Below are 14039 nucleotides of genomic sequence, written 5' to 3'. Positions count from 1 at the left end.
GAGTAGGGGATGGTCCATTGTGTCAAAAGCTGCTGAAAGGTCAAGGAGGAGGAGAATGGAGTATTTGCCTTCAGCTTTAGCTAAGGCGAGGTCATTGACTACTTTTGTGAGAGCTGTTTCCGTTGAGTGGGCAGGCCAAAATCTAGATTTCAGTGGGTCTAGCAGGGAGTTGGCATTGAGGTACTGGGTCAGGCGTTTGTGAACCAGACGCTCAAGGAGTTTTGAGGCAAAGGGGAGGAGGAAGATAGGGCAGTAGTTGGAGGGTAGTGAGGGGTCAAGGGAGGGTATCTTGAGCAGAGTTAATACAGTGGCCTGCTTGAAGTCTGAGGGCAAGGTGCCTGTGGATAGGAAGAGGTTAAACAGGGTAGTGAGGACTGGGGCCAAGTCCACTAGGTGAGGATGGAGTAAATCAGAAGGGACGGGGTCAAGGGGGGAGGTAGTGGTATGGGAAGTCTGCAGTAATAAACATAACAATAAAACATCTGTGATCACTTGTATAATTAGTAAGATTGGTGACTATAAAATGCTTGTTATTGATGGTTTGCAATACTAATAACGATGAGAATTATGAAATACCTGTGGTCAGCTGTGCATCATGGTTACTTCCTCCTTGACACTTAGCATTAAAAGATGTGATGCTGATGTTGTATGTGAGGCCACAGCTGAGATTGTTGATGACACAGGAAGTAGATGAGGTGTTACATGTGTGCTGCTCTCCACTTGGTGTGCTCATCAGAGCTGTATAATTGTCCGATCCAAGAGCACTGTTCCAATTTAAAGTCGCAGCGTTCATCTGGCAATCAATATTTGCAATTACGTTTTGTGGAACACAGGGCTCTAGCACAAGAGACAATAGACATTATCAGTACTTATAGTGAAATTTTAAGTAGAAAAAAACAATGAATTGGCATTTCTAGTGTCCTGATGTCTTATTGAATGCAAGCTGCAGCAACACCTAAAATATGAAGCAGATATATTGCCTAGGCTGGAGAACAGTGCATAACACTGAAGAACATAAGTGACCTCAAAACAATCTCCAGGACTTGTTAAAAATCATCCATAAGATGTCAATGCTGTGTATTCATTGCCTGGGTCATATTGGATAAAAGCAAAGATCCCTTAAAAGCTAGTGAACTAGTGTTTGTGAGACTGCAAAACCCTTTACCTATGGAATTTAATGATTAATATTTGAGGCCTAACACACTAACCTTCCTTAAACTGTTGTGGCTGCCAATATCGTTGTAATGATATATATATAAAACTGTTACTGAAAAATGCTGGTCACACATTAATAAGAAGGCATTGGCATGGAGCATTGATTTACCTGTATTAAAAATATGATGTAAAATAAAAGGACACTTACGTGTTTGAATCACATTCTGTGAGACAGCTGTACTACTGCAGATTGCGCCATAGGATTGTACAGTTACATTATAGATCCGCCCACACTGCAAAGTGCTCACTGTACATTGTGTGCTTGTTGTACTACAGTTACTGGACTCCCCAGATACAGTGCTGAGAGTAGCTGTGTATTGTAGTCCCCCAGCTGCAGCCCCCCAGGAGACCAAGGCATGGTCTGAGCCACACTGGAACTGCGATTGTATGTTTCCTGCAATACAAGGAACTGAAAAAAAAATGCTTAATTAAAATACACTCTTAAAGAAGGACCAGTATGATGGCACTGACGATGATACATAAAGATGGTTGCAACATTTTAGTCATCTGTTATATTATGTTTGACAATCTTTGCAAACTTATACTGTAGGAGCATGACCAGCCTCTGGTCTGCTGTTTTAATCAAGTGACTAAAACTACACTAAAAACATTTATAAACTAGCAATGACTTTTCATGATTTCCATGGAAACTCTAATCATCATGCAACACTTCAAATCCTGTCTCCACAAGCATCTAATAGGGGCTTTGGTTTCTGCCTCAATAACTAACAATGGGCTGAGGAAACATCGAGGATAGGTTCACACTTACTCAGATTGCACGTGATTTACCTGCATGCAGATTCACATTACCTGTGACAGACAATGTTAATCAATGGGCTCAGCCACATTTAAATGTGGTTCCCATATTCAGGAAACAAACTTACAACATGCACCACTTTCCCCACACTACCCATGTTAGGGTGCATACACACATCCAATTTCTATTGGCTAGTGATTTTACCACTTCCATGTAGTATGAAGGCCAATTAATTTTAACTACTATGAACAGATTGTGTAGGTAAGCTCTCATACTACATGGCAAATTTGTCCAATCATTGGCCAATCAAAATGTGGATGTGTGTATGCACCCTATTGGTAACACCCGTTACTCAAGTACCATGGGTTGCGCATGTAGCAAGGAAACGTGATGGTGGCACACGCGCATGTACAGAAGAGCACATCTGCCGAATGAGTGGAAGTGACCATGAAAGAACGGAGCAGGGTCGTGAAGGAGCCCACAGACAACATGGGGCTGGAGGAAGCCCCAGGTAAGTATAACTACTCCAGTACCTGATATCTCAAGTTTCCTTTAATCTATTAAAAAAATTCTCTAGTCTATCCCTAGCCAGGGTTGCTATATCATGCCTGTAAGTACTGAGACATCTACGTTATGCAGGTTCTTGGGCTACTTACACACTTGTGTGGCTAAACTTGCGTCTAACTAGTCACAAGACCTATATAATTCATATGTGTCCATAATGACAGGGATACGGAATACCCAGACAGTTCATGGGGATGACTTATCAACTCTTCCTATCTGTCACTAGTGTTCTGCAAAACGAAATGGTATTGGATCAAGGAAGAAGAAGACCTTTCTGCAGTACTGCAATCATGGCGGAGGTAAGTATGAACTATTTTTCCCTGCAGATAGAAAATACATTTTGCTGTTTAAAACCCTGGTTCACCCACCCATATTTCCCAAAGTCAGAAAAGGTGTAGGGTGGAGTTTGGACAACTCACAGACTTCTGTTCAAAGTTTTAAAAACCAATCAATAAAATAAAGGCTGGTTTCTGAAACTTTTTAAATTGTAAATTAACATGAAATTCACAAAACATACATTAATAACACATGCCTGAATTAGGGCTTTAAGACCATTTTGTAATCCATAATGACAAACAGCTATCTTTAGCACACACAGAGTATTTTTTTTTTTTTTTTTAAGTTTATCCCATAATGTAAAAGGGATGTGATTATCAAAACATGATCGATCAAATAAAGTACATACAAATTTAATACATGCATTAGACTTTCTTACCTGTTTGAAAGGCAGAGGCGGGACTAATGCTACTGCTACACACCTTTCCCATTGAGGTAATTGTGGCTGAATACTGGAGGCCACAGGACAGCTGAGTAAAGCTGCAGGATAGGTTTGTAGTAACACAGTATTGCTGATCCCCATTAGGCCCAGTGACCACTGCAGTATAGTTTACAGCTCCCAGAGATGATGACCAGGACAGAGTTGCTGAATTAGACCCGCAATCAATGGCAGCTGTTAAGTTATTGGGCACGCAAGGCACTACAGGGGAAAAAAAAGCCATTTATTGGAAATATTTCATAGGAATTATTTATTAAAACTGACCTGAACTCCTGCAGCAATACTAACACATAGAAATATACAGTATCCTTTTTAAAAAGTTTCATTTTATTAAAAAAAAAAAAATGTGAAATAAAATAGGGGTGTGGCTGATTGCATTTTATTATAGAAATAGTATAAAATATATATGACTAGTTTACTGATAAGAGAAAAAAAATAAACAGTGTTTGTAACATATGCACAACATTGTAAGGTTATCACTCCCTAAGACCATCAGGGAGAGGAAAAATAAAATCTCCAAAGACCCAAAAGCTTCCCTAACCCAGCCAGGAACCCACCCACATTGCTCTTTCCCCATATCTAATAAAAGTTCAATGAGGGGTCAAAGTATTGTAAAGGCAGGGGCACTTGTTACCAGAGGATGTTAGTTTAAGAGGAACCTCCTATCTCCAATCCTCCCAGCCCTTTCAATGTTCAGGGTGGCATCCAGCCTGTCAAGCTTCAGGAGGTATGCAAGTTAATCTTGTAGATCTGAAATGGAGGGTGGAATAGGGTAGATACATCTGTTGAACATGGCTTTTTGGGCAGCCAGTAAGATGAGTTGTGAAATGTCTGGGAACGAAGTTGGTGTGTCCCCACTCTGCGAGGGCTCAACAAAGTTGAAGAGTTACAACATCGGTGTCCTATTTATTGCCTTCACAAATTTTGTGCAGAAAATAGGCTATCCTGTCCCAAAGACTTTGTATCTAGGGGCAAGTCCTGACAGACACAGTGCAGCAAATCAGTGCACTGTGGGGCAAGTATTAGTATAATGTTAAGGAGGGGTGGCATATTTTATACTGAAAGCATAGTTTGCTTGAAACATAAGCAGCAAATGAGATTCCCTCCATTTTTTTACTTGACATTACCTTGCATATATTGTTATTCCCCTCTAGTAGCTTTTCCTCCACTTGCTCATCACATATTTGATCCATAGTTTGGATGAAATATACAAGATATTGCTATCAGGGTGTGCGGCACTGATTTTTGTTATATATTTTCATTTGTATTATATTTTCAAAATAGGTATGAACAAACATAATATAAATATAATAAAGCATAATATAAGGTAATGCACAGGAAAAAAGGAAAAAAAATACAACCAATAAGAGATGAATCACATATGCCGAAGCTGGTACTCTTTCTATTAACTGGGAAGAAAACTAGCTTTTTAAAGTATATATTGAAAAAGTCTGTGAGACCTAAGAAAATACTACATTTTGTTACCTGTGCAAAGTGTGGTCTGAGAGCTTGGTGAACTCTGGCATCCTCCATTGAATGCTGTCACTGTCACATTGTAGCTCTTTCCACAGGGCAGCGCAGGGATTTCACAAGTCTGTCCAGTGCTATTACACATAAAATGCTGCACACCAAACTCCATTAGAATGGCCTGATACCTCAGAGCTCCAGGAGCAACATCCCAGCTCAGAAGTGTTGAGGAATTCTGGCAATTCATTTTTGTGATGACATTCTGAGGTTGGCAAGGAGCTGTAATGATAAACATTTTCCTCAGAAATGCTATGCGTTCCACCAAAACAGTTATATTGCAAACAAAACAATGTAAATGTTACCAGTTATTAGTGTAAGTGGGGCAGTAGCTGGGCCCCCACCCTGAGCATTGATGGCTGTCACTGTCACGCTGTAGTTCTGTCCACATGTTAGGTTTCTTATTATGCAGCTGGTGTTTTCTGTTTGACAGAAAAGAGCCTGTACTCCTGGGCTGGTGACATTAGAGACATAACTGACTGCACCTAAAGTTTGGTTCCAGTATATTGAAACAGAATTGTCATTGCAGTTAAGTTCTGGCGGCTGCAGGACTGGAACGCAGGGGGCTGAAAAGGCAAAATGCAATTATGTCATAAGTCCACTCAGAATCTTTCAACACAATTATTATTACTTTATTCAGTAGTCACATTAATGGTGCCCATACACAGTACAATAAAAGCGTTTGATTTTCCCGTTTATTCGACCAAAATGATCGAATCGAATGAGAGTTAAAAAGAATTATTTTTTTTTGTCGATCAAGAAAAACGAACAATCATGCGGTTTTTCCAATAAAAATCCAATCAGACATGTTGGAAAAATCTATATATTCGATCTAACGGAATAACTGAACTAAATTATCTAACCCAAAAAAAAATTACAAAATGTACCATGAATAGGCACCATAAGACTGAGCTGCAAACCTTGTGCCAAGTTGTTGCAGGAGCCCAGTACAGGAGAGACCCACAGTAAGTAGGCTGCACATCAGCAGAAAGAGAGGAGAGCCCATATTACATTCGTGGATTACAAGTGATAATCTGTTACTCTATTAGCACCACATACGTTTCCGGGTTAATACGTGCATTACTATGGTAATGCTCGTTGTGCCACTCATTGCTCCTCTGGCATTAGTACCGGTAAAATTGGTGTGCGCTGTCTGCGCAGCCTTTCATGCATCAGGCATGGTATGGAGCTTAACCTCAAATGGTGTATTTTGCCAGCAGTAATAATGAAACACTATAGGGACCCTTTTTGAAAGAAAATATCAATTTGCAAGCAATTTTTCATATCTCTCCTATTTAGACTTATCAAAACAAGATAGATAGAGTTCTCTGGCAATAATGGAAATATCAAGAACAAATTCTGAGAAAGTCAGATTAAAAGATACAGCTATAAATTCTGACCTCACTGAAAATACATAATAATTTCAATAAAAAACAATGGTGCATTACAATAATGTTCATTTTTAAAGTACAGCAGTAGACAAAATATACCCCACTGACCACCTACACAGAATTAGGATAAATAACAATATGTGTGTGTTTTAATGATTGTACAGTAATGCTAAATTATGGTACACCTACCAGTTATGAAAGGAATAGGAAGAGTGGGGTCACTGCTGCACACATCATTGCTTGCTGTGGCATTCACCACATAGGATAATCCACACGTTAAGTTAGTGAAGACACAAGATGTACCTGTGGAATTACAAACATGATATTCCCCATTTGTCCCAACAGCTACCAAGGTGTAGTAATCAGCCCCCAGACTGCTGTTCCATGACACTGTCACTGAGTTAGTCACACAGTCTATTTGTGTCTGCAAATTTTGTGGCGCACAAGGAGCTGTGGAAGGAAAGGAAAATAACATAAATATGATCCAAAAAAGTGTAATTCAATAATCTACTACTTCTTACAGTTATGTAAGTGTATTGAATAGGAAGAGTGGGCTGTACATCAAAATACTGTTAATCCTGTTAGTACCATATAATGTCATTCAAATCTATAGGGAGAATGGTTAATTACTTCTGTTTTATGAAACTGAAAGCATATGAGTGTGTGTAGACTAAACAATGAAAAACGTAAAGAAAACAGCATTTCTACATACATTTCTTATCTAGGCAAATACGGGGTGGAAATGGAATGAGTGAAAGTCGTGCTTTATCCTGTGCTGGGCACAAGGGCCCTGATTCAATTCACCTTTTTCTCCTGAGTTTTCTCCTAGGAGATCATTTTTCATCTTCTGTTTTAAGGACCAATATCGGGAAAAATTGTAAAATTTAAAATACATGTAAACATATAAAAATCAGAAGTATGTTTCTTCCAGAGTAAACTGAGCCATAAATTACCTTTCTCCTATGTTGCTGTCACTTACATTAGGTAGTAGAAATCTGACAGAACCTACAGGTTTTGAACTAGTCCATCTCTTCATGGGGATTCTCAGCAAGGCTTTTATTCTTTATAAAGACATTCACTGAAAAGAATTTATACCTGCTCACTGCACACTTTTTTGACAGTTGGACTGAGCAACTGCCATTCACCAAGTACTCAAAACTAATAAAAAAAACCTGAGAATTCCCCATGAGGAGATGGGCTAGTGGAAAACCTGTTGGTTCTGTCAGATTTCTACTACCTACTGTAAGTGACAGTAACATATGAGAAAAGTCATTTATGGCTCATTTTACTCTGGAAGAAACTTACTTATTATCTGTATGTATTTACATGTATTTTAAATTTAATGAATTTTGTGACAGTGGTCCTTTAACATAAATACCGGAACCATAATTTAAGTGAAAAACTACTATCAAAATTATTTGGAGTATTTTCTTGCTTGCTGGTGGCTTAAAAAACATTCTATTGCGAACGTGTTAAAGTATCACTTAGGAGAAATGGTGAATTGAATAATGGTCGATGGCTCTTAACACTCATCAAAATGAATGTATTTGCTGTGAAAAAAATTGGCACAGTTTGATTATCACTTTTAGTACTAACTACGGGCCTATTCACAAGTTGGGGATATTGCTGTGCCTCTCTCTCAGTATGTCATTTCAGGTGTCCCAGAAGGGGAAGTGGAAAGGCTGTGTTTAATAGGAGTAAGGCAGGAAGAGTGCAGCTGTGTCCCATGTCCCAACTACCTCTGTGTTCAGGGAGGTCATTGACACAGAATTACCAGTAAACCACCACAGTGTGAAATGAGTCCTATTTATTTAAAATAGACAACCTGTGTCAATGGGCTATAAGTTATTTCATCTCAAACACTATCACTCTAAACTTTTAAGTACCCTTGTTTGGCCTTGTTTGAATTGACTGTTGAATTTACAGAAAAATGTAATTGATGTAAAAGAAGCAGCCTAACATACAGTAAAGTCATAGTAGCAACAACGTTTAACCTCCCCGGCTTTTAACCACTTGACGACCAGGGGATTATTGCCTGATCTGTGCTGCGTGGGCTCTCCAGCCTGCAGCACAGATCAGGATAGAGCCAGGGCGATCAGACTTACCCCCTTTTTTCCCCACTAGGGGGATGTCCTGCTGGGGGGGTCTGATCGCCGCCGGCTTGCTGTGATTTGCGGGGGGGGGGCTCTTCAAAGCCCCCCTCCGCAGCGTTTTCGGCGCTCCCGTCCTCTCAGTCCCTCCCTCTCCCTGTATGAGCTGCGCAGGACGGGTACCCATCCTGCGCATTGTAGGATAGGCTTCAGCCTATCATATGCCGGCGATCCCCGGCCAATCAATCAATTACATTTTGCCGGAGAGCCGCAATCACCCTCCGTGAACGGACATGGAAAGGCCGCTCGATCGAGCAGCCGTTTCCATGGAAACCCGCAGACGACCAGTTTACGCCAATCGGCGTTAGCTGGTCATCAAGAGGTTAATTCCCCTGCAATCTCTGCACCAAAAGTGGAAAAAAAAATTGTAAGTGTTTCTTTATATTGTAAACTTTTTTTGCAGACCACTTGCAAGTTACGGTCTGTCAAGCTGTCCACAAGCATGTGTACAATATTTAAAAAAGCACTTTATTATTTATTTTTTTTATTCAAAATATTTTTATTTGATTTATTTGTTTTACTTAGTAGGTTGCTTATAATTTTTTTTTTTTTTTTTTTTTTACACATAGAATGTTTTATATTGAATCCAATACAGATGCTTGTATTGAAGCCAATACAAAAAATAGAATTTGTTGTCTAATGTTGCGTGCGCCTGACACCAGGGAGCACGTAGCGTCATCAGAGGGATATGCCGGGGGACATGATCACCGGGGAACGGGAAGCAGATGAAGGAGGAAGAAGAGGAGAATGGCACGCAGAAAATGGGAATGTGCTTGCAGAAAAAGCTACTATATATATATATATATATACATACTCAATATATATATATATATATATATATATATATATATATATATATATATATATATATATATATATATATATATATATATATATATATATACATACACAGTGGGTTGCAAAAGTATTCAGCCCCCTTGAAGTTTTCCACATTTTGACATATTACTGCCACAAACATGGATCAATTTTATTGGAATTCCACATGAAAGACCAATACAAAGTGGTGTACACGGGAGAAGTGGAACGAAAATCATACATGATTCCAAACATTTCTTACAAATAAATAACTGCAAAGTGGTGTGTGCATAATTATTCAGTCTTTGATCTGAGTGCAGTCAGTTGCCTATAGACATTGCCTGATGAGTGCTAATGACTAAATAGAGTGCACCTGTGTGCAATCTAATGTCAGTACAAATACAGCTGCTCCGTGAGGGCCTCAGAGGTTGTCTAAGAGAATATTTGGAGCAACAACACCGTGAAGTCCAAAGAACACACAAGACAGGTCAGGGATCAAGTTATTGAGAAATTTAAAGCAGGCTTAGGCTACAAAAAGATTTCCAAAGCCTTGAACATCCCATGGAGCACTGTTCAAGCGATCATTCAGAAATGGGAGTATGGCACAACTGTAAACCCAGAGGCGGATCTGGAGGCGTGCACATGGGGCTCCTGCTATAGGCGCCCTTGTCACTCACCTCCCAGGGGGCGCATAAATAAGAGAATCCCCTCTCTCCCTCCCAGCCAGGTCTGATCACCTCCTGGCCCCTTCCCATGGCGGTGTTTTAGCTGGCCGCCAGGGCCGCGCAGCAGAAGGAGACACTTGTCGGGTCCCATTCACCTCTCTACAGCTTATGTCGCCCAGGCAACGTAGACACTGCTCATATCCCCCTCCTGATTGGCTGTGTGGAGCCCTGCTGCTGCCGCTGGGGCTGATGGGGGATGGAACATAGAGGAGAACAAGAGTCTGCGTAGCTGCAGCCGAGTGACACAGACAGGCAGGAGATGAGCCGTGGGGAAGCTGATAACCATGTGTGTGAAGTTACCGGAGCAGAGAGAGGCAGCTCCCTACAATATAGATAAGATTATTATGCTGATTACTTCCTGTCCTCTCTCTGCTTCCAGCATGTGCTCTGCCCCCTCTCTCTCCTGTACTGTGCAGCATAATTGTGGTGTGATGTTCCTGCCCAACGGGGCTGGTGAAGATTGCCTTGGTGTGATTTCTCCCTTTCCACACAGTCTGTTCCTCCACATCCTTATCTCCCACCCTTCCTTCTCTCTCTCTCTTTTTTTTTTTGCCCTCACTTGTGTCGTCGTCCCCCCCCCCCCCCCCCCCCGCTTTTCCAACACTTCTTATTGCCCATTTCCTCAACTTGCTCTCCCTGCTTCCCTTAACCCCCCCCCCCCCCATCTGTTGCACCGCCCTTAAAAAGGTACACATCACATTCCTATTGCTCCCGCCTCCCAGCCAGCCGATTTTTGGAGATTCTTTCAGGAAATTGTTCCATCAGTAGCTGCATTTAGTTCCATTGCTCCCTCCCCCCCCCCACACACACACACCTTCTGCAGCACTTTACAGAGTACATAGTCATGTCACTGACTGTCCTCAGAGGAGCTCACACTAATCCCACCATAGCCATAGTCTAATGTCCTACCATATTATTATTATGTATTTATATAGCACTGACATCTTCTTCTGCAGCACTTTACAGAGTACATAGTCATGTCACTGACTGTCCTCAGAGAAGCTCACAATCTAATCCTACCACAGTCATAGTGTAATGTCCTACCATATTATTATTATGTATTTATATAGCACTGACATCTCCTACAGCACTTTACAGAGTACATAGTCATGCCACTGACTGTCCTCAGAGGAGCTCACAATCTAATCATACCATAGTCATAGTCTAATGTCCTGCCATATTATTATTATGTATTTATATAGCACTGACATATTCTGCAGCACATTACAGAGTACATAGTCATGTCACTGACTGTCCTCAGAGGAGCTCACACTCTAATCCTGCCATAGTCATAGTCTAATGTCCAGTCATATTATTATTATTATGTATTTATATAGCACTGAAATCTTCTGCAGCACATTACAGAGTACATAGTCATGCCACTGACTGTCCTCAGAGGAGCTCACAATCTAATCCTTCCATAGTCCTAGTCTAATGTCCTACCATATTATTATTATGTACTGTATTTATATAGCCCTGACATCTTCTGCAACACTTTACAGAGTACATAGTCATGCCAGTAACTGTCCTTAGATGAGCACTTTTCAAATGTGGCTTGCACATATAACTATACCTTATATTGATATCTAGGAGCACATGTGCCTTCTTAATGCTATTGTCTGTGGAACATATCTACTCAAATTATGTATATAGGGGACACTGCTACTTAATTATCTTGAGGCACCTGGCTATTTAACTTCTTATCTTGAGGCACCTGGCTGCTTTTATTATGGGGGAATGAGACTCTTCTTGGGGGCGGGGCCGGGGGGCGCAATTTAAGTGTTTGCCATAGGCGCTATTTTACCCAGATACGCCACTGTGTAAACCTACCAAGACAAGGCCGTCCACCTAAACTCACAGGCCGAACAAGGAGAGCGTTGATCAGAAATTCAGTCAAGAGGCCCATGGTGACTCTGGACGAGCTGCAGAGATCTACAGCTCAGGTGGGAGACTCTGTCCATAGGGCAACTATTAGTCATGCACTGTACAAAGTTGGCCTTTATGGAAGAGTGGCAAGAAGAAAGGCATTGTTAACAGAAAGCTTAAGAAGTCCCGTTTGCAGTTTGCCACAAGCCATGTGGGGGACACAGCAACCATGTGGAAGAAGGTGCTCTGGTCAGATGAGACCAAAATGGAACTTTTTGGCCAAAATGCAAAACGCTATGTGTGGAGGAAAAGTAATACTGCACATCACTCTGAACACACCATCCCCACTGTCAAATATGGAGGTGGCAGCATCATGCTCGGGGGGTGCATCTCTTCAGCAGGGACAGGGAAGCTGGTCAGAGTTGATGGGAAGATGGATGGAGCCAAATACAGGGCAAACTTGGAAGAAAACCTCTTGGAGACTGCAAAAGACTTGAGACTGGGGTGGAGGTTCACCTTCCAGCGGGACAATGACCCTAAACATATAGCCAGGGCAACATTGGAATGGTTTAAAACAAAACATATCCATGTGTTAGAATGGCCCAGTCAAAGTCCAGATCTAAATCCAATCAAGAATCTGTGGCAAGATCTGAAAACTGCTGTTCACAAACGCTGTCCATCTAATCGGACTGAGCTGGAGCAGTTTTGCAAAGAAGAATGGGCAAGGATTTCAGTCTCTAGATGTGCAAAGCTGGTAGAGACATACCCTTAAAGACTGGCAGCTGTATTAGCAGCAAAAGGTGGTTCTGCCAAGTATTGACTCAGGGGGCCAAATAATTACGCACACCCCACTTTGCAGTTATTTATTTGTAAAAAAATGTTTGGAATGATGTATGATTTTCGTTCCACTTCTCATGTGTACACCACTTTGTATTGGTCTTTCATGTGGAATTCCAATAAAATTGATTCATGTTTGTGGCAGTAATGTGACAAAATGTGGAAAACTTCAAGGGGGCCAAATACTTTTGCAAGCCACTGTATATATATCTCAAAACCCGGGCGGAAGCAGGCTCCTATTGGTTGATGTTACTAAACAGGATGCTCAGAGCAATCCAATGGCAGCAGCACAGAGGACCCGAACGGCGGTGGCGACAACAGAATGGATGCACATTGGTGAGCAGTGGTAACATGGCAAAGGATATGCGAGGGGGCATAGTTCATATTTGCTCTAGATACGCTGTGAACTCTCTGTTGCGGATCCGGTCTAGTGGGAGCCCAGCCTTATACATTATACTTTGTTAGTCATTCTGCATGGCCACAAAATATTTTGAGTACTAGTGATCCTTTTTGGATTTATGATTATGCTTATCTGATGGTGCTTGTCCAATTTTTGGTTTTACAATAGGCAGTATGACATAATGGCGCCCATCCATTCTGCCTCCACCACTTTGCGAGAAAGAACAGTGCTGGCTGCTGCTGAAGACTGCCGATTCCCAAAATCTGCATGCCGACGCAGTAACTATGAAGTGGGGGCACTACTACCGGCCACTGCTGTACAGGGAGACCATTAGGCTACCTGCCTACCTACCAGCCAAGGAGGGAAACTGTGAGCATGGGGTCTCTGAGCTTATCTGGCTAGCTATACTTTTGGGGGATACCTATACTGGGGGGCTTATCTGGCTAGTTATACTTTGGCGGGTTATCTGACTATCTTTACTTGGGGCTACTTGTACTTGAGGGGCTACCTACATTGGGGAGGTAGTCCAGCAACCTATAATGGGGGGCCCCCTGCCTACCTATACTGGGAGCACCTCTATCTACTTGCACTGTGGCAACCTAATACTGAGGGTATCTCCAGCTTCACTTCGCTGTCCTTCACTGGACATAGTGTGTCAGAGCATTTTAAGCTAGTGACCCAAAGCCCTTTACTTCTGTGGAATTGAGAGGGTAAAATATAACTGGAGGGGTTGTAATAAAACCAGGGAGGTCTCAATGAAAGCGACAAAATGGATTTATAACAAGGGATGCATGTAGCCAGGTCATAATATAGACCTGTATTTAAATTGTTTTGTAGCGAATAATTAGCCTGAATTTATATCTAAGTAGGCAAATAAATATAGGATTGACTTTATTTGTACCAATATTGTGGAGTAAAACAAGCATATATTAAAAAAAAAATGCATGACCAATTGTGATTGAAGGTGTGTGGGGACCATTATTGTTCATGGTAGGAATAACAGACTTAATAGGATGTGT

At 41.3% G+C, this 14039-nt stretch overlaps 1 protein-coding gene across 2 annotated transcripts in view; it reads right to left on the bottom strand.

Moving 5' to 3' along the window:
* Window positions 1–14039, bottom strand: part of LOC137521174 (mucin-3B-like) — a 164443-nt gene that overhangs the window by 111553 nt on the left and 38851 nt on the right. For both annotated transcript variants that reach the window (XM_068240097.1, XM_068240096.1), the window contains 6 exons: window positions 6416–6676; window positions 5141–5401; window positions 4797–5057; window positions 3252–3512; window positions 1364–1624; window positions 577–837 (listed from right to left, as the gene is read on the bottom strand). In XM_068240097.1, the coding sequence (XP_068096198.1) occupies window positions 577–837; window positions 1364–1624; window positions 3252–3512; window positions 4797–5057; window positions 5141–5401; window positions 6416–6676 (1566 nt within the window). The remainder of the gene's footprint in view (window positions 1–576; window positions 838–1363; window positions 1625–3251; window positions 3513–4796; window positions 5058–5140; window positions 5402–6415; window positions 6677–14039) is intronic.

The sequence above is a fragment of the Hyperolius riggenbachi genome, chromosome 6 (assembly GCF_040937935.1).
Source record: "Hyperolius riggenbachi isolate aHypRig1 chromosome 6, aHypRig1.pri, whole genome shotgun sequence".
NCBI classification, from domain to species: domain Eukaryota; kingdom Metazoa; phylum Chordata; class Amphibia; order Anura; family Hyperoliidae; genus Hyperolius; species Hyperolius riggenbachi.
Note: the sequence above shows the minus strand (reverse complement) of the source record. Positions and strands in the feature narration are given on the sequence as shown.